We start from the raw sequence: 21,975 nt of genomic DNA on the forward strand, positions 1-21,975 counted from the left end.
ATTTTTCCATTTTCAAAGTATTCAATGCTGCATCTTGGTTGATTTCTGCCATAATTCCCACTAACCAGTCCCACTGGGCCAAGTCAGAAGCATAGCAAACAATAATAGAGTAGTGAACCATGACAGCTCTGAGCAGGAGGTTGTTTCTGTACCTGTTTATTCAGTCAACTTCGTCCTTATTTTCATCACCATGACCCATTGATTACAAGTTAACACACAAGCAATTCCAAGCACAAGAATACTGGCATAGGTGCAGCCCGGGTGAAAATCAGCAGGCTTCAGCAAAGTACTTCCCACATTCCTTACATATATACGGTTTCTCTCCACTGTGAATTCTCCTATGTATAGTCAATTGCGAGGATGAAGTAAAGGCCTTTCCACATTCCTTACATATATTATGGTTTATCTCCAGTGTGAATTCTCCTATGTACACAAAGGTTTGAGGCTTCAGCAAAGGACTTCCCACATTCCTTACATATATTATGGTTTATCTCCAGTGTGAATTCTCCTATGTATACTAAGTCTTGAGGCTCCAGCAAAGGCCTTTCCACATTCCTTACATATATACGGTTTCTCTCCAGTGTGAATTCTCCTATGTATAGTAAGGCTTGAGGATTTAGCAAAGGCCTTCCCACATTCCTTACATATATACGGTTTCTCTCCAGTGTGAATTCTCCTATGTTCACTAAGTCTTGAGGCTTTAGCAAAGGCCTTCCCACATTCCTTACATATATACGGTTTCTCTCCAGTGTGAATTCTCCTATGTACACGAAGGCTTGAGGATTGAGCAAAGGCCTTCCCACATTCCTTACATATATATGGTTTCTCTCCAGTGTGAATTCTCCTATGTACACTAAGTCTTGAGGCCAAAACAAAGGCCTTTCCACATTCATTACATATATACGGTTTCTCTCCAGTGTGAATTCTCCTATGTACATTAAGGCTTGAGGCTGTAGCAAAGGCCTTTCCACATTCCTTACATATATACGGTTTCTCTCCAGTGTGAATTCTCCTATGTACATTAAGGCTTGAGGCTGTAGCAAAGGCATTCCCACATTCCTTACATATACACGGTTTCTCTCCAGTGTGAATTCTCCTATGTACACTAAGGTTTGAGGCTTCAGTAAAGGACTTCCCACATTCCTTACATATATACGGTTTCTCTCCAGTGTGAATTCTCCTATGTACACGAAGGCTTGAGCCTTCAGCAAAGGACTTCCCACATTCCTTACATATATACGGTTTCTCTCCAGTGTGAATTCTCCTATGTACACTAAGTTTTGAGGCCAAAATAAAGGCCTTTCCACATTCCTGACAAACATAGGGTCTCTCTCCAGTGTGAATTTTCCAATGTTCACTAAGTCTTGAGGCCAAAGCAAAGGTCTTTCCACATTCCTTACATATATACGGTTTCACTCCAGTGTGAATTCTCCTATGTTCACTAAGTCTTGAGGATTGAGCAAAGGCCTTTCCACATTCCTTACATATATACGGTTTCTCTCCAGTGTGAATTCTCATATGTACAGTAAGATTTGAGGCTTTCGCAAAGGCCTTCCCACATTTCTTACATATATACGGTTTCTCTCCTGTGTGAATTCTCCTATGTTCACTAAGATTTGAGGCTTTCGCAAAGGCCTTCCCACATTCCTTACATATATCTGGTTTCTCTCCAGTGTGAATACTTCTATGTATACTGAGGCCTGAGGATCGAGTAAAGGCATTAGCACACTCCTGACATATATAAGGCTTCTCTCCACTATGAGTTTTCATAGGTCTATTAAGACTAGAGGTCTGAATAAAGGCCTTCCCACATGTCTGACATTCATGAGGTTTCTCTCCTATATGAATTCTCCTATGCATAATAAGATATGATGATTGATCGAAGGCCTTCCCACATGCTTCACATGCAAAAGGTTTCGCTCCTGAATTTATATTCATATGGTCATGATGGAGTAATCCTTGACTCATACTTTGTTCTTGGGGCTGACATTTCTGGGGATTCTGTCCACTGTGGTTTTCTAAGGGAACACCACAGTGATGAGAACATGGGGAGGCTCCCCCACATTCCTTACAACTATATGGGTTCTGCTCATGGTGACTGTGGTTGAGGGTATGTTGCTGTGAGGGACTCACTATAAACAGTGCTTCTCTCCATAGCAGGTGCCCAATTGGGGAATTTTGTGTCTGTGAACTGAGAATAACACACTCCAAGGAACTTTTTCCAGGAGAGGGCTTCTTCAGAGTGAGGTAGCTCTCACCATTCTGATCACCCTCAGACAACATCCCGCCTGTCTCGGCGTCCTCATGGGGCTGAGGGCAGGATTGATCACTCGAGACATTATCATACAGTGCAGGATCAGAGACATTCCACTCGAGGTGGCAGCTTTCCTGTAGAACAACAGATGATTCTAATTATTGACTTATTCACTGAGTCTTCCTGTCAAAAAAACTGAGACCTTCAGATGTAGTTTCACACATATGCACCGCAAAAATGCAATTACTGACATATGAATTGTCTTACTATTGAATAACTTCATGTTACCGTAAGTTGGACGCACAACATTGATGGATAGAGAGTAAATTCTGTGACTTTCCCCCCTTTTAAATTAATGAAGGAATACAACGAGAAATAATTCCTTCTATAGAAAACGGACACATCCATTTCAGGAGAAAATGAATAGATCCACATGTCGGTTTGGTTAAAGTTCCGTGTGGAACCTGTGATGCAGTGGTGAAGACTACGCTGCATCGTAACGCAGCTGAAGCAGACCACCTGGCCATTGCAATTCTCTCACCACAAGTGATGCCTTTCAGGATCAATGAAGTTTTTTTTCTTTCTTTTTTGTTGTTTCTATTTATTTGTGGTTGGGTGGGTGGAGGGGCACACCATGCAGTGTCTAGGATCAGTTCTGTGGGTCTATGCTGTCTATAAGGCGTGCTGGGTAAGGACCATCCATCCCTAAGCAAAACAAGTATATTTCTCACTGCACCATCTCTAGGGCGCAGAAATTAGCTTTCTAAACAACTACCACTGTCAAGGCAATCAAAACTCACAGTACTTTTTATACATGGTGAATTTCAGCACCTAGCAAAGCTAAGAGTCCTCTACTCCAAGCATCAGGTTTTGGAATTTCTCCCTGCCAATCCCAGCCTTCCACCTTTACAATCACATACTTGGTCCACTCCTGCTGGCATAATAATATTTATTCTGTATTCGTGAATCTTACCAACTCACTCGTACTTGCTGACCCCATTCCCAAATCAAAGTACTGTACTGCCAAATCCTGAAGTCGAGGTTTCAGTTCTGTAACTGAAGAGAACATGCAATTCACACATGTCACACATGTCACAATATGTAGCAAAATGATGCCATGTAGTTAAGAGTGCATCGCTGTGGTTCTCAAAGTCCAAAGGGTCCCACACTAAAGAAAAGATTCGGATAGTGGAAAACTGTGAGGATCTTGGCAATTCTACACTAGGTTATGTTTTTGTTTTTGAGCAGACCTGTGATGTTCGGGGAACCAGGTTATTAAACAGATTATTGAACAGGTCACATTCAGGCACTGCAAGGCGCTCCCTGCTGTACTATCGTTTAGATCCAAACTATCTCTGTTATGGTGTTATTTATTCGAAAGCCATGGAAGCAAATTACAGGATCATTCTGTGATTGACAGTCCAGGGAAATGAAGAGCAGCTTGAGTGCGGCACAGACCCAAGGATCCAGGACACCAAGGCCCCGGCCTCAGCAGCATGTTTCACACATGCTCAGGGCACCCATACACTGCACAGGGCCTGAGCCAGGAAGGGTCCTCAGACACTCACCCGCACACACGCCTCTCCAACCCGACCTCAGAGCTCCTCCTTCCAGCCAGGAGATCACTGCAGGCTTCATTCCAGTGTGCCCTGCCCCAACAGAGACAGAGGCATGGATAAGTCACAGGGAAAAGGTGACAGGTAAATGCCCATGTTTTCCTGATATAAGTGGGCATATATCTGAAAAGCATGAACAGAATGTCCATTTCCAAAATTCCACATATTTCTAGTTATTCGAGAGTTATGACCCAAGAAAATATCACAAATATTTAGACCTGGCCTTGTGTATGGCCGACAGGGGGTTGATTAGCACAGTATGTTTTTGTTTTTTGTCTTGTTTTGGGTCTCACCTGGCAATGATCAGGGCAGACTCCTGACTCTGTATTCAGAAATCACTGCTGCTGGTGCTCGGGGATGACATGGGTTGCCGGGAATTTAACCCACGTGCGCCGCTTGCAAGAAAATCACTTTCCTCCCTGTACTGTCTCTCTAGGCCCAGCAGCACATGGGGTTTCCTAAGGCCCCTCATAAACTTTTCACGGATTTCAGTAAAACTAAGTGCATAATAAATCTGGAAATGACCAAGGGTGACAAGAGACCCTTATTTTTTAAGCTAAAAATGTATCCAGAAAGAGAGCACAGCAGGAGTTTCTCACGGACAATCCAGTTGCGATACCCGATATCTCCTAGGGTCCCTCATGCCAGCCAGGAGCGATCCCTGAGTGCAGAGTCCAGAAGCAAAACCTAAGTCTTGCTGAAGTCTCACAAGAACCATTAGAAGTAAATCAAAGCACTGAAATAGGGCTGCGTCTAATGAGTTGAGAGACGAGATATCAAATACCCTGTGGTGTGAAAGAGATAGTACAGCAGATAAGACAGAAGCGCTGCACACACATGTGGGTTTGATCCCAGGCAGCCCATATGATCTTGGAGCAAATCCAGGTGTGGATCCTGAATACAAAGGCAGGAATAATCCCTAATCCCTAAGGAAAAAAGAAAATGAAAAAACCGTCTGACTTGAGTGACTGGTGCAAAAGTACGGGGGATGAGGCACCGACAGTTTAACTTGCCAAGAGGTTTCAATATACGGTTCCAAATGGCCCCTGAACACTCTTAGGTGTCATCCTTTAGCACAGAGCCAAGAGAAATGTGGACTGTGCCCCCCAAACAAAGGAAACAGCAAAACCAATTAAACACACACAATTTTGTGTAGTACACAAAGTAAATTGTTGCACCAATGGATGGAAGTATTTAAAGGGACCTGAGTGATAACTGGGCAGATAGGGATCTTCCCATGGAGACAGTCGAAAACGGTTGATCTGAATCACCCCATACGGTCTGGCTACCCCACAAGAGTAATTCCTGAAGACAAAGCTGAGAGTAAGCCCTGAGTATCCACAGGTGAACCCTAAAAAAAACGAGGGAGGGAAGAGCTACTGCACGCCAATCACAGAGCTACTGTTGGACACACAGCTGCCGCCCAACCCCAGGGAGCCAAGCGGGTCTGTTCAGACATGGTTGGCTCCACACTGCTCTCACCGACAGCCTGCAGATTCTGGTAGGTCTCCAGCATCACGTCCCTGTAGAGCTTCCGCTGAGAGGCCTCCAGGCATGACCATTCCTCTGGGGTGAAGTTCACAGCCACATCATGGAAGGTCACTGCGTACTGAGTCAGCACACGAAGAGGGTGGGAGTCAGAGTCTATCTTAGCCTCATTCCCACTACTCTGAGGCCAGGTCCCAGGGTCCTATATTGTCGCTGGGCCTCTCCACTTCGAATGAACCAGCCTCCATGCTCACGCATGACTGACGGGCCCCAAAAATCACATAAGGGAACTGGATCTGCTAAAGTGGGAGGACATTATACAGAAGGTTCTTGGATGTATCTGCCTTTCCTGGTAACCACCGGCCAATTCGAGCACCACTGGTCCAGTGAGCACTGTAGAGAGGATCACCTGAACACAGACTTGTACGATCCAAAAGACTATCCCTGGGTGTAGCAAAAAACACTGCACGCTCACCGCTGCAACCTCACAGCTCATGACCACTAGGATTTAGAACTCGACAGTCCGTATAGACAACTACTCAGAGCAGTGCATGGCATGTGTGCCTGTAGGAACTCACTGCACTGTACCGCCCCAAATCCCGCTCAAATAAGGTAGAAGTTTCTTGACCCCAACATCTCTACTGGCCGCAGAGATCCTTGGCTCTTTCTCCTTGGGATCAGCGCATGCCCAGAAATCCACACACAAGATTATGTGAACGTAAGACTATATGACCGAGCAGGTAGTCTCTCTAAAGTAGGAAGGACAAAACAGGAGAAAAGCAAGTCTGGGTGCCCAAGTCACTGTAGTTGCCAGGGCGCAAACGGGGCCAGCACACCCCAGGGTGCTTTGAGGCCAGTCAGTTGTGAATCCAGAGCACAGAGTCAAGAGGACAGCTGATGACAAAAACAATGCAAAAGAAGCTGAAGCAGCAGGTTGGCGTAACAGGACAGCTGTTCCAGGGACAGCATGTAGGACTGGCGGTCCCCAACATCCCATATGGTCCACAAGCACTGCCAGGGGCAATGCCAGAGTGTAGCACAAGAAATGATTGCAAGAATCCTTGCTCTGCCACCCCAAAGAAAATAGAAAACCCAAGATGAAACCTTTGGACCTCCAGCATCCCACTGGTCACCTAGACCTTTCAGGAATGAACATTGAGCACTGAGATTTGAGTACTCCTCATGCACCACTGGGTCGCCCCCAAGGCTAAATAAAACAAAATAAACATACACAAAAGCAGCTTCAAACAGCAGAATGGGACGGTCTGATCGGAAGTCTCATCTTGGAATCCGTCCAAAAGAAACTCAAAACAGATGGTCCAGGAAGCCTGGGCACTCCTGGTACTACCTCATGTCATTCTATCCCTCTACTCCTACCTGGGGACAGTTTATCAGAAGCCGCGTCACCATCTTCTCCTGTCATTGTTGTTCTGAGGATCAGCAGGAGGCTCCGTGCAAAAACCTGGACAAGTAGGAACATTTAGCACCAGACAGGAGCACCTCCTCCCACTCCTGAGCTCAGACCAGCCACACCCTCGGGCACAGCCTCACAATTCTGCCACTGGGAGACAATGGCAGAAGCTCCTGTCTCCGCTGGGGATGCAAATTTTGTTAGCATCTGTGCTGCACTTTTAGGAGAGGAGCCTGGGCCCAGGATACAGGGGAAGAAAAAACAGCCTTCTCTGATCCCCAGATTCCTCTCTGGCTCCCACAGGAAAGTCCCTGTAGGCCTTTTCAGGGGCCGACTCTCAACCCAGGAGCTCCCGAATACTAGCGCCCCCCTGCAGCTGGCAGCAGTGCTGCCCCGTGGCAACCGTAGCCTGGAATGTGGCTACACCATCTGACTTAGAGTGAACAAATCTTCGACGCTCTCTTGCAGGGTAGACAAGGACATGCACCTGGGCACTCTGTTCTGGGGACCTCAGTATTTACCACAATGGCAGGTGTCGTCTGCTCAGGGTGAGATGAAGAATAAGGGGTGCTTTGCAGCTTCATGTGAGGGACCTGAAATTCATGAACCAGAAAAAGATACACTGGTATTGCGGTTAGAAGGCAATAATGTGAACTGGGTGCTAGACTAGATGAACCAACCAATCCTCTGTATCAGATATGGCCCCCAGCAGCACCAGGGATAACACCTGAGCTTAGAGACTCGAGTAACTCATGAGCATCTCCGCATATGTGCTCTCTCTCCCCTTAAAATATAAAGAAGCAAAAATAGCCCCTGAAATACATTTTCATTGGCAAACCTCTGCCACCTGCAGGCCCCCTTCCCCCCCATATACCCTGCATGATCGCGGCTATCACAGCAGAAAATGAAGATGACCAGCAACAGGTCTCCTGCCATTAGGTGGAGGGGCTGAAGCTCTGCACCTTAAATCTGGGAATTCTACAGAAGCGAGCTTAGGGCCGATGGTTCAAACATGGGACTGCTGGGACGATTGGAATAGCCAAGCCCTCGGATGATTCCCGCATTCAGCCACTGTTGCCCCATCCCGGAGCTGGAGACAATCGTGGGAAAAGAGTCACGCCAGAATCACGAACTCACAACTGTCACACCTGAACCCTGAGACAGCCCCCACTGCACCCCAAAGCTCTGTGTCGCCCTGAAACCTCCATCACACCTCACGATCCACCTGGATGTTGGCAAACAAGTGAAAAACCAGCGCAAAAGTGCCCCCAAGTTGGCTCGGCTGCTCGGCTCAGAGTGTGGAAACGGGAAGGCGAAGCGTGCTCACAGGAGGCTGCTCGAATCCTGCAACTAAATCCTTCTTCAGAGTCCCCCTTCCAGGATGGGGAGCAAATTTACTTGTCCTTTGCCAAGTGAGCAACAGCCCCAGTGTCTGAGTGAGGGATGGAAAATGAACCATGACATTTATGACATCACTTGTGACATCACTTCCGTTTCCATTAGGTACCTTAAAGAGCCAGAGTCTAGGCACGGAGAACCTTTTTGCCACCCAGGTGAATCTGTGCTGCAAGGGGGATGGACTCGAATAAAGGAGTGGAGAGGCAAATGCTGGACTGGTCGGTCACACACTGGGGGACTGGGGGTAAGGAGAAGTCGCCTGATCCTGCATTGTCACCTAACATCGGACCAATGATATCTAAACACAGAATGTTACCCTGACTCTTCTCAAATGATCTTTGAGCTCAGAGACAAGAGTAAACACTGAGCACTGTAGGCTGTGGTGAAAAATATAACAAGAAAAAAGGCAAAATCTACCGAAGGTGGGGGGGAAATGATGTACAAAGACAAATTCGAGAATGAAACATTGAAAGAGTCGAATTTCTGGTCCTTAAAAATCCCCTATTCTTGGGGCTGGAGAGACAGCACAGCGGGTAGGGCATATGCCTTGCACACGGCCAACCTGGGTTCGATTCCCAGCATCCCATATCGTCTCCTGAGCATTGCCAGGAGTAACTCCTGAGTGCAAAGCCAGGAGTAATCCCTGTGCATCGCCAAGTGTGACCCAAAAAAGAAAAAATAATCCCATATTTTTGATCTATCCGTGCTACAGAAAGTCACAGTTTCTCCTGAATCCCTGTTGTTTTTTCACCATTGTGCATATATATGTGTATATATAAGTGTGATTTTGTTTGATTTTTGTTTCGAGGCCACAACCGGCAGATTCAGGGCTTACTCCTAGCTCTACACGCAGGAATCACTCTGGTACAGACCATATGGGATGCAGGGCATAGAACCTGGGTCGATTGCTTGGATGGTTCCTTACCCACAGTACTATGGCTCCGGGTCTAAGTAAACGTGCTCCTAGCACACCCAGTGGGATTCCTGAGCAAATGTCCTTACTCCAGGAAAACCAAAACTTTCTTGCTTAAAAAAAAAACAAAATCCTTTACCCTGGTTGGATTCTAGTTCTAAACAATTTAGGTTTAACATTGGTTCATCATTTCTCCTCTGCTACAAGGAGCTGAGGATTACTGAGTAACACCCATCCCAATCACACCCATTTCCTTAGTATTCATCTTTAATTTCCTGTGCTCTGCTTCCCCTATACATTATTCACCCATTTTCCCTAATCACAACCTGTGAATTGTAAAGTCAGATTCTCCAGAGATCTCTGGATTTTGCATTTGTAAATAAAATGTTGACTTTCTCTTTCCTTTATATCCTCTACAGTTTACTTTAGAAAAATATCCTTTTTTTGCTCCTGAGCAAGGACCAGTGCAGTCCCAAGTTGGGAAGATTGTGCTGGGAGGATTGGGATGGCCATGCCCCCAGCCCTCAGCTTTGTCTAGACAAAGGAAGGCAATATTATGCTTTTGTAACCAGAGTTAATTAACTGCAGATACTATATACTCCTGGGCATTGCCCTGTTTATGAGACTAAAGCCTCAGCTGCCCTTTGTTCTTAGCACCCCAAAAGCAAGAGACTGAATGGACCCAGGAGAGCTGTGAGCTACCCAGGCATCGAAAAGAGACAGGTAAGAAGGGTGACTGATCATTTACGCAGATAAACATTTGGCAGAGTAAATTCTCATGGGGAGATTTACCCAAGGAGACACTCTGTCTCCCAGGGACATCTACGTTGCTTTTATCTTTTCCTCTAGTTGTATAAGTTATCAACACTTGTAGTTGTTTGGATAAACACAGTAAGAGACAAATATCCCAACACTTATTTCTCTGGGCTTTGACAGCAAATAAGGCTTTTTTTTTCCTTTTTGCTTTTGTGGGTCACACCCGGTGATACAAGGGGATACTCCTGGCTCTGCGCTCAGGAGTTACTCCTGGCATTGCTCAAGGGACCATATGGGTTGCTGGGAATCGAACCCAGGTTGGCCGTGTGCAAGCCAAACACCCTACCTGCTGTGCTATCTCTCCAGCCCCCAGAGCAAATAAGGCTTTTAACACTTACTTCTCTGGGCTCTGAGAGCAAGCAAGGCTTTTACTGTAAATCCCAGACTAAGTCTTCAGGCCAGTTCACCTTGTCCTTCCCCATGGGGATCCTGTCTCTAATGTTGTAACTGTTTGCACCAAGACCATGCACACGTGCTTTCTAGAATGTTCCATTTCGAAGCTGGGGTAGTTTTCCCACTTGCCCCACGTTCATACAAGTTCCACGGCAGAACCTCCCTTTTGGGGTGTTAGGAACTACAGTAACTGAAGCCCGAGTCAAGTAATTATGACCAAGCAATTATGCCCAGGAGTAGATATACTTGAGTCCATCTACTCCGAAATACTAGGAGTATAAGCATTGATGGTCTTTCTGTGTTTAACCAAAGAACAGTGCGGTAGAGTGAAAAAATAAAAATGCTATAGGGGAAACAGGAAAGCAGGTACAAATCCACAGCCACTTCAACTACAAAGCAGTACAAATACAAAGTTGAGAATAACCAGAAAGTTATGGTATATAAGTAATCAAGACTGGCCTGGGGAATTGAGACAACGCGAAGAAAAATACAAAGGAAATGTTAAAGATAAACTTTAACTAAATCAGGGATGTTAGCAAGGACATGATAAGCTTCTCTGGGAGGAGCAAAAGGGGCAATTCACAGATGAAGCCTAAGACACTTTGGGTTAATATCCAGCAGATCACCAACAGCCTGGCCCGTTTCCTTCTTTGATCCTCTGTTACCCTTCACCGGCCAGGGTGGGGAGACCAATCTTAGCCACCAAAGGCATGCACCGCATGTCCAGACATTATTTGAACACAACTCTCAGTTCAATAGCCAGGTTTTGCCTAATCAGGGAGAGATGAAGAGTCGGGGTGCAATTTTCAAATTGGTATTAGGATACAGAAATTCTACGTTAGACAAAACAACAATGTGTAGTCAGAGATATTAAGCTGGGAGGTGCGCTTCCCATGCTGAGCCTGATTGATATTCAGCATCTCACATGAAACCTAAAGAACTTAAAATAAAAAGAATTCCAGAGTGCTGCTCCTTAAGGAAGTCCCGAGATTACATATTTGTGCCCAAATACAACTAAAAATAGCCCCAAAGTAAATTTTCAGTTGCAAACCGCAACCACCCCTAGAGCCCCACCCAAGGGATGGTCTGGAAATCAAGGCTACTAATGAATAGTGACTGAGGGCTACAGTGTCATTTGCCATCAGGGAGCTGCCCCTCAAAAATCAACAGTCCTTTTATAGTTTTGGAGGCACCACCGGCGATATGGACGAGAAACTTCTAACTGCACTCAGGCACCCGTCCTGGTCGAGCTTGGGGATCGATCTTGGGTGGGCCAGATGCAAAGCAAACGCCCTAACCGCTGTGCTATCTCTCAGGTCCTCTAAGTGAACCTGCAGCTTCTACAGCAGTGAGGTTGGGGTCAAAGCATCCAAGACAGGGCCCAGCGCAGTCCCGAGCTGGGAGGGTAGGGACGGCCCAGCGCCCACCTGCTACCATCCCACGGCGGAGCTGCAGGGGATCCCCAGAATCACGCACTCACACCCGCAACCCCTGCGCCCCAGCACAGCCCCCACTGCACTCAACAAAGCTCCGAGTCCCCCACAAAACCCCGCCGGGCGGCAGGAACCAGGAACCGCGTGGATATCAGTTGAAAACGCTTAAAAGTGTCCTTAGAGCTGGCTTGGCTCCACCCCTCAGTGCAGAAACTGGGAGGCGCGGTGCAGGGTGCTCACGGGAGGCCGCTAGTGTCCCGCCACGAAACCGGCCTTCACAGACCCCTTCCACGACGGACAGACAGCGTCTTCTCCCTTCACCTGCTTAACAAATGGAGGCCTGATCCAGCATCTTGCATGCAAACATGTAAATGCCCTGCTGTGACGTCACTTCCGCTTCTGCAAGCAGCCTTAAAGGGCCAGACACCAGCTGCGCAGAGAACAACTAGGAAAATGCAGGTAAATGTGTAAGACTGGTTGGCTGGAGCAAGAGCACAGTGGATAGGGTGTTTGCCTTGTACGCAGCTGACTCAGGTTCAATCATCTGGATTCTATATGGTCCCATTTTGATGTAAAAGAGATTGTTAGGATTTTACTGCTTACAAAGTGTAAGTTTCAAAACATTTACCCTCAATGTTTGTGTAAATCAAATGGAAAACTGAATACAATGAGTGCAGATATGCTACAGCGAATGAAGTGCTTCCTTGCATGTGGCTCTACCTAGACACAAACTATGGACAGCACTGCGGGATGTGACTCCCAGAACATAACACAGAAGGGTCTGAAGAATAGAGGTTTGGCTGTCTATACAACGTCAAAAAAGGCGAACCACAGCATCCTGGTTGATCTATGCCATGATCTATGCAAAGCAGGGCCTCTAAGCCAAGTCAGAGTCACAGCCAAGAATGAAACCATGGTGAGTCGTGACAGTACCCAGCAAAATGCAATGTTTGTACCTATTTACTTCTTATTTAATTCCTTCCACCTTGCCTTATCACTAAGAACCATTATTTAACAGTTAACATACTGGGAAGTCCACATGCCAGGACATTGTCATAACCATGGTGCAGGGGATAATCAGCAAGTACCTTTCACTTACGGTACTAGTATCACAGGAAGCTTTCACATATAACAGGATTATTTCCTTCCTTACTGTACTTTTGTAATTATCCCCCACCTACTTGTTGAAACTAAAATTGTTTTACCTAAGGGCCCTGTTCTGACTCCGGCCATTGTTATCGTGGAAGTGATTGATCCAAGATAACTTTTATATTTACTAAAGCTTGAGGGAACATGAAAGCTTTCATATATTCCTTACCTACAGGATTTCCTCCAGGATTGTCTTTAAAGTTGCAGGTGAGAATAATTCACTTTCCACGTTCTTACATAAATATATATATTCTTACATATATAAATATGTATATTTATATATAGCTTCTCTCCAGTGTGAATTCTCCTATGCATAAGGCCCGAGGAGCCAGGAAAGTCCTTCCCACACTCCTGACAGATGTAATTTTTCACTGCAAAATGACTTTTCACATGCGCAGTAAGGGCTGGAGACCAACGGAACACCTTTCCACATTCCTTACACTTATGAGATTTCTCTCCACTGTGAATTTTCATGTTCAGAAAGCTATGCCAATTGCATCAAAATCTTCCTGCAGTCATTTCATATATAAGGCCTCAATCCAGGATAAATTTTTCTCACACAGAAAAGCTTGAGGATTGAGTAAAAATCTTCCCACACCCCTACATATGTCTTCTTCGAGAATGAATTTTCCTATGTTTAATAAGGAGTTAGGGGAAAGTGAAGGCTTTGCAAAAGTCATAACAAACATAAGGCTTGTCTCCTATATGAAAATTTCAGTGTCACAAAAGGATTGTGAAATGAGCAAAGGCCTTGCCACACTCCTTACATATATACGTGGATTCACTGCAATGTGCGTTTTCTTATGGACAAAAAAGTTTGAATAGTAAGTGAAGACCTTCCCACAGTAGTGACATAAATAGTGTTTCATTCACCTATATGAACATTCCTATGCTCAGAAAGACCTGAGATGAAAGGCCTTTCCACCAACCTCACATATATAAGGGTTTTCTACAAAACAGAATTTATGAAAACTAAGACTTCAGGAAGAAGCAAAGGCCTTCCTACATTGCTCCCAAATATAAGTTATCTCTCCAGTGTCCCAGTGTGAGTTTTTCTGTGTACTAAGGCTTGTGGAATAAGCAAAGACTTTAACTCTGTATATGCATATGGTTTCTTTCCAGTGTGACTTTTTCTGTGCATACTAAGATGTATGAGTCAGAGAAAGGCCACAGCACATTCCTTACATGCATACGGACTCTCCAGTATGAAATCTCCTATGTATAAGGTATGAGGATCCATCAAAGGCCTTCCCACATTCCTTAAACAGTTTCTCTCCTGTGTGGATGTTCACATAGTCCCACCGGGATCATGCTGGACTCAAAAGTTTGTCAACAGTGCTTACATTTCTGGGAATTCTGTCCAATATGGGCTTCAATGGGAAAGTGATGGTGCTGAGGACATGGGAAGAGTGATCTTCTGATCACCCTCAGAACACATCCCACCTGTCTCGGCATCCCTGTGGGGATGAGGGCCAAATTGCTCACTTTATCACACTGTGCAGGAAGAGACATTCCACCAGGTCTGGCTACTGCCATGTAGAAGAACAGAGGATTGCACTCATTAGTCTATGCCATGAGAGTTTTCATGTCAAATTAAATTAAGCTCTGTAGGTAGGTAGCTGGTAGGGTACGGGACAATGAGTTTCTTGGGGAAATAATAAATCCAGATGGGGATGAAAGCAGTGACTCCGAAGCCAACCCTGGGGATTCAGAGAGGAACTGGCTTAGTAGAAACGCAGAGAGCTGGAGACATGGACGAGGAACAAAGGCTGGTAAGATCATCAGAGAGCAAGGTCTGGCCAACGCTGTACCCCTTGACAACACGCGAGCAGTGGACTCTCAGCTTCAAAGAAAACCCCAGGAGGCAGTTTCAGAAACATGATTTCAAACTGAGAGTATCACGCTAGTACAGTGTGCTGCATGCAGTCAATCTAGGTACAATGTCCAGAATTCCAAAGGGTTCCCTGAGCACGATCTGACTAATAGATGGATGGAATTTTCCTTTATCCAATCGTAAATGTTTCCTTTTTTACCTCTATTATTAGTAAAATAACATGGGTGTTATCCAGGAATGTGACCATCCTTGTGAGAAATCACAGGTAAACGGAATGGTCTCCTGGGATGTGGAGAGCTTGGGACCTGACCCATATTCCCACTTATAAAAGATTTCATCAAGGCGCCCCTTCTATCCTTTAAAACAACATTCTGTGCACAGTTACATGTATCTAAACTCTCCAACTGAGACCAGAGCAACTGTAGATCTGGGTAGGGTGTTGCTTGCACATGGCCAACCTAGGTTCAATCCCCAGGATCCTGTAGTTTCCAGGAACACCATCAGAAATAATACCTGAGTGCAGAGCCAAGAGAAACCATTGAGGATCACCAGGTATTGTAGTATAATAGTGGTCTGCCATTGTTCCCTGGAAGGTGAGATCTTATGTTTCTTGATTGCCCATAACCTTTCAATTACTTTTGTCAACTGATCAGACTTTGACTTGTAAATATTGTCTTTCTCTTCTCCTTAATGTCTTTTGCATGGTTAGCTATTTCAGAGCAATTGCTTTTTGTATGGATACAGGAAGACAGTTACAAAGAAAAGCCTGAGCTTGAGAGTTGGTCTCCAGATAATATTACCTCCTGAACATCTGCTTTCTTGACTGAAGCCTCAGCTGCCCTTACTTCCTCAATCTCATAAAGAAGGATCCGATGAGGAACTAGATGGACCCAGGGCAAGTGGTGAGCTAGCTACGCTGGGATCGAAATGGGCCTGGCCAAAGTACCATAATGCTTATCTATAAGACCTGGTCATGGACAAATTTTGTCACGAATCAAAAAGTAATAACTATACTTGGACGCTGCTGGGATTGGGAGTGATTGATCCGGCCTGAGTCTGAATCTGTGGTGAGAAGTCCCCAGGAGAGTCACCAACAAGTCTAAAAGTGTCTATTACTATGTTTATACAGAATGGTAATCATTAGGACTAAATATGTCAATTAAGTTGCTGGTCGAAGGAGAGGAGTAACACACCTTTAGGGCTGCTTTTTCTTCATGGGCTGCAGGTAATGGGGAAGTCTAGAAAATCATTTTTCATTGCGCTTCCTGTGGGGAGGCATGGATAGTGGTCGTGGTGAGAGAAGAAAAAGAGCAGCTTCAGGGAGACAGGGGGAATGAAGGAGACTGAGAAAAGAGATGGTCCTCCTCCACCCAGATCCCCTATCTTCCAGTATTTAGGCGTTACATCCACCAACTGCCTCCGGTGCTGTGTAATCCCATCAACGGCCAAGACCCAGAGACTATAAAACCCTGCTCCTTAAAGAAAACACGCAGTCTCCTGCCTCCGTGTCTGGCTTTCTCACTGGTGCCTTTTTTTTTCTTTTTTTATTAGTGAAGAACCATGAGGTACAGTTATAGGCTTACAAATTTTGTGCTTGGGTTTCAGTTATACAATGATCAAGTGCCCATCCCTCCACCAGTGCCCGTCATCCATCCCCGTGCCTTTTGGAGGAGGGTGTGTTGAGTTTCCCTCCCAACCCCGAGCAGAGCCCTGGCAGCTCACGACCTCTGGTTCGAGACACAGCCATGCTTAAGACCACTCTCCACAAGTTCGGACGAGCCTCACGCATGAAGGAACCGGCAGAGGAACCCAGGTGTGCAGGACCTGGGGCTGAGATCTCCAAGCTGCTCGTATTGGGACTGGGCCTCCTCCACCCAGATCTCCCATCTTCCAGTATGTAGGCGTTACACCCACCAACTGTCCCCGGTGCCGTGTAATCCCATCAATGGCCAAGACCCAAAGACTATATATGCTTATCTATAAGAGCCCGGTTATCCCCCTTTTTGATTCATGACAGAATTTCATTTCATGTATGTGTGTGTGTTTGTGTATGTGTGTATATCTAAATCTATATGTATACTTAATTTGTTCACTAGTCAACCTCCACCAACCAGTTTTGTAGAATGCAGGTTTGGATTTGGGCGCTACAGTTGCCAGAACTTTGACCTTACCTGAGTGGTGCTTGGGGAATCCTGCGTTTTACAGGAGACTACCATGGCAGACTGCTTGCAAGGACAGGTCCTGCATTCCTGGCCTATCTCTGACTGCAGGAATTCAAATTCTATATAAATAATGTGAACTTTGTGAGAAAGATACAGGCAGGGGGCAGGGATGAGGCCCAGCTGGTAGATAGAGGGCAGGGCAGGGTTGCTGGTACCTGGGGCCTCCTGGTGCAAACCTGAGCCAGAAGTACAGGCTACAATTTCAAAGGTCTGCAGCGGTCTGGAAGAGCTGAGAGTGAGTGGCAGGGCACTTGCATGAACGCAAAAGACTTAACTTCAGGACTTGAATTGCCAAGGAATGATCCCGGAGCACTGCTGGGTTTGGCAAAATCCCGCATAGCCAATCCTCCTCCTGCCCAAATAAAGGCAATGAGGAGTTACCTGACAACAGAAGATGTGTGAAATCTAGTAATATATTCTGAACGCTCAGACCTCTGGATTTGTTGTTTTGTTTTGGGACCACATCCAGAAATGCTCAGAGCTTACAGGCCAGGTTTTCAGACTATGATTTTACTCCTATGGTTATGTGATTTTATAAAAGAAAAAGAGGATGAAATATTATACTTGGATCCAGAGTGATAGTACAGTTGGCAGGGCATATGTTCGATCCCTGGCATCACATACAGTACGCCAAGCACTGCCAGGAGTGATTCCTGAGTGCCAAGCTAGAAATAACACCTGAGCATTACCGCTGTGTTCCAAAAAGAAAAAAGAAAAAAGAAAATTAAATTTAACCCAAATGAGATTTTAAAGTCCATAATTTCGCTAAGAGCCTCCAACTCCAACTCCATCATTTTCCCCTAACAGCCATCTGTTGAAAGGGCTCTAGAAATTTCACATGTAAGAACTTTCCATGAAGGCATAAACAGGAGAGAGCACACCAGACTGAAGCAGATGCCAGCCACCTGGAAGGCCAGAAGGCCTTCCCTTGTATCCAGTGTCCACTAGTCCCCTGAGCACAGAGCAGGATACAGACCTCAAGTACTACCAGGTGTGGCCCCAAATCTCACCTCATCTTCTCCCCAGGTAGTGAGATACCCCCAAGGAGAGGAGCTCAGAGGGCTGAGCACCTGATTTACCTTTGGGGGACATGGCATGGCTCCCCCTGCATCTCAGACACACAGACACAATAGGGGGAGAGTCTCTGACTATCTCCAAGTTTGTAGCAAATGAAGCGGGTGAGGGGGAGAGGGAAAGACAGGAGAAACACTCCAACTCCAAAAAGATGCATAAAAATTTCTCATGTGTCAAGACAAATTCTGAAGTGGGAGGGTTGGAGTCATACCTAGTGATGCTCAGGGGACAATATCACCTAGTGATGTTGTGCCAGGGATAACTCTGGTAACCACAAGAAAGACAAATGCCCTCCTGGCTGTACTACTGCCCCAGCCCCTAAGAGTGAGACATTTAGAACCTATTGCAGCTGGTCCCTGGAAAACCCCTTTCTTCAAGTACTCACTTCAACAGCAGGGCACACTCCTGGTCTTGGAGAGATGGACAGTGGAGATGCTTGGAATCTGGACAGGTGAGGCAGAAATTCTTTTTTTCTGAGGAAATATAATCACATAGGGTTAGCAAAGCTAATAAGTTGGTAGGGTGCTTTTATTTCAAGCAGCTAAGCTGGGGTCAATATGCAACAGGACATAGGCTCACTCACTCCAGCACTGCTAAAAATGATGCATGAACTCAGAACCAAGAGTAACCCTTGAGCACTGAGTGTTGCTGTGCCCAAAAAAAGTATAATGAATCAAGTAATGAAGACATTTCTGGGGCCGGAACGATGGTACAGCAGGTAGGGAATTTGCCTTCCATGCGGCCAACCTGGGTTCGATTCCCAAAGTCCCATATAGTCTCCCAGTATTGCCAGGAGTGATTCTTGAATGCAAAGCCTGAGTAAACCCTGAGCATCGCTGGGTGTGACCCTAAAAATCTAAAAAAGAGAAATTTCTGTGGAAAGAGTTTGGAGACACAGTATAGCAGGTGAGGTGCTTGTCTTGCACTCGGACAAATCAAGTTTGAATCCTGGCATCCCATACGGTGCCCTGAACCCCGCCAAGAGTGATCCCTGAGTGCAAAGGTAGGAGAAGTAACTGAGTCTTGCAGTTGTATTTCCTACAGACTAAATAATTATTTCATTAAACGAATAAAGTTGTGGTGGCCAATAGTGATCCTAAATTGCATTATTAGAGGGGTTAGGGCACACTCTGGAAGTGCCCAAGCTACTTCCTGCTAAGATTGCATATTTGGCTGCAAGACCCACTGTAGCACCACCCTGATGCACCCCTCCAGACCGCAACCTGAGTTGGCTTAAAGTTCCACACCTTGGGGCCTGAGTGACAGCATAGACAAATGAGCATTTCTTTTGAAGGTGGCCAACGTGGGTTTAATTCTGGCCATCGCTTATGGTTCCTAGCACCACTAGGAGTGCTTGCTGAATTTAGAACCAGGAGCAACCATAATGCCTCACTTGGTGTGACCCAAAATGCAAAATAAATTAAAAAAAGAAAGAGAAGCTCCCCACCTCCCTGAACTCCCAGAACCCACTGAATGCACAAGGACCAGTGAAAATCATAGACTCTGCCAAATGCTTTTAAGCCCCAAGCATATGAAGAATGTGCCCAGTCCCACCCCCCATCCAGACCTGACACCCCCAAGAACGACAGGACAGAGGGTAGGGTATTTTTTCCTTCATGCTGCTGACCCAGATATGGGGTACTCTGAGCAACCCCAGGAGTGACCCCAGAGCACAGCCAGGTGGGGCTCAACACCCCCCCACGAGGAAAAAGAATGCGCCCCCAGGTCCCTTTGATGAGGGAATCCCACGCTTTAGCACTACTCCACAATCAGCCTAAGGAATGAAAGGGGGCCAGTAACGGGATGTCCTGGGGACACTGCTGGGATGATCCACCCACCCCTGTGACTGACCAGGTGCTGGTCGTCGCCCTGAAACTAAATTAACACTGAGGTGCCCTCACCCGCCCCATCAGATCTGGGGGAGACTGAGGCTCCCTCTACCTCTGACTCTTTCTCCTTTGTGAGGGGCCCGAGCAACGGGTCAGCAGGGAGGGCGCTGGCCCCGCATCCCGACACCCCAAAGGGTCCTCGGATCCCCAGGGAAAGAGTCCTGAGCGCCACCGGGTAAGGGGCTAAAACACATAAAAAAATTAAAACAACTTTTGTTTCCACTTTTCTTCATTCGGTTATTGTCCTTGTTTCTGGAGCTTTCAGAATGAAATTAGCGCATCAGATTCATTTTTCTCCTCGAACACGTGCTTCCTCTACACACCCACCTTTTTGGGGGGCGCTGGGGGGCTTTGGTCAGGGGTTACTCCCGGCTCTGGGCTCACTACAGGCCGTGATCCGACGCTGTGAGGTGCCAGGATCGAACCCGGCCGGCCGCGTTCCCCCCTTACGCATCTTTCTAAGTAACTTCTACTCAGTAAAAACGATCGTTTTTCCCCAAAAATCAATTTATAAATAAGATAAACCTTTCGGCAGCAGCTCTCTGTGCGACCTGGGTGAGGGGCCGCCACCCCGGGCCACCACGGAGCGACCCCGCCGCCCACAAGGCGGAGAACACGGAAGTTCAGGCGCTAAGTGCGACCACTCGGGCGGCCGGCGGGGAAACCGACCTTCCTGGACCCCTCTGGCCCCCTGGGTGCCCCCTCACCCGCTCCTCACCTTCCGCACCTAAGCCGCCCGCCAGCACATCCCCCAACTTCCAGGACGCGCAGGGAAAGAGGGTCCCCACTCTGTGACGTCATAGGCAGAGCGCCCAGAGCCTTAAAGGGCCAGGCTTCAAATATTCCTGACCAGGTACTTGCCTGGTCAGAAAGGTTCATTTTTCCCCGTTTCTGGGATAGGATCAGGTGATCAGGACATCTGATATTTGCAAGGTCTGGGATAGATGGAGAGTGACGGACTGAACAGATAGCACGTCAATCAGAAGTCTTTGTTTTGACAAAGGAAATAAAATTCACATTCTTTGCAAACAGCCATCCAGACCTCTCTGAGTCCCCACGTTTATTTATATCACACTGAAAGTATAGGTCTTGAGTAGCTTCAACTGTTTATTTTCACAATGATAGGAGAGATTCAGAAACTATGTGAATCACGTGGCTTAGAAAGCGGTCAGGGGTAGCCCAGAAGGGGACTCAAGAATTGTTGATGACTGGGAAGACATTTGTGTATGCAAAAATTCCTGTTTCTGTATTTGTGAGTGTTCAGAGCAAACGGTGCTCTCCAGTTATTCCTTGAGAGCTATGCGCAGCAACTCTTCAAACAGTGCTCAAAGTCTACATAGCAGTGATTCTACATGGATCAGACAAATGAATAGAAAGTCCCTTAACTGCTGTGCAGCTAAATAGTCTTTTAATATTTTAGTACTTGATGATTTATTAAGCTATAATACTTCAAAATTTGAACCAGTGGGAAAGAATAACTGTACAGTAGTAGTACAGGAGAAAGCCTCTTTTTCAGACATGTTGATCTATTGATCTGTTGTTTGGCTATGATGATTTGGTGCTTGTTACCGTAAGAATATGAAATTAATTTAGTTTACAAGTTTACTTTTTAGCGGAGTTATTACAAAAACATACTCAATTTCTTGTAACCATTCCACTAGGGTGCCAGATCGTCACAGAGTGCAAATAGGAAAAATAGGTTAGGGTCCCCCCAAAGTGAGGTAGTAAACATCAATAGCTGATTTATTTCTGTATTCGCTTTCTTTGCTTCGGTAACTATGCTTGCCTCACTATGCTTAGATAAATTTACAGGGTACCCGGATGTGGGTCTGGTGAATTTAATTTTGTGGGTGCTTATGAAATGGACAGGTGAGTCAGGATGTGCTTTTTTCTAACCAACAGACTGTGCTTCTCTTGGGAGGCTGCTGCTTCGCCTGGCAGAACAGCCTGTAACCTGGTGTGAACAAACAGTCCAAATTTCGGAGTTCATTCGATATTTGATGGGGTGGGGGCCCAACATCCCAAATCCCTGGGATGTCCGCAGAAAGCCTTCAAAGGACCTGTTAGTACTGGCGATCTTCTCTC

At 46.1% G+C, this 21,975-nt stretch overlaps 1 protein-coding gene across 1 annotated transcript; it reads right to left on the reverse strand.

The window, feature by feature from the left end:
- Positions 1-337: 337 nt before the first annotated feature.
- LOC130022373 (zinc finger protein 420-like) lies at positions 338-1,845 on the reverse strand (the record flags this gene model as incomplete). Its single annotated transcript, XM_056113118.1, has 2 exons — positions 338-373; positions 544-1,845. Coding segments are annotated over 2 exons (1,338 nt in total), but the record flags the coding sequence as incomplete, so codon positions are not given.
- Positions 1,846-21,975: the final 20,130 nt, after the last annotated feature.

The sequence above is a fragment of the Sorex fumeus genome, unplaced genomic scaffold (genome assembly GCF_029834395.1).
Source record: "Sorex fumeus unplaced genomic scaffold, SorFum_2.1 ptg000019l, whole genome shotgun sequence".
Lineage (NCBI taxonomy): Eukaryota > Metazoa > Chordata > Mammalia > Eulipotyphla > Soricidae > Sorex > Sorex fumeus.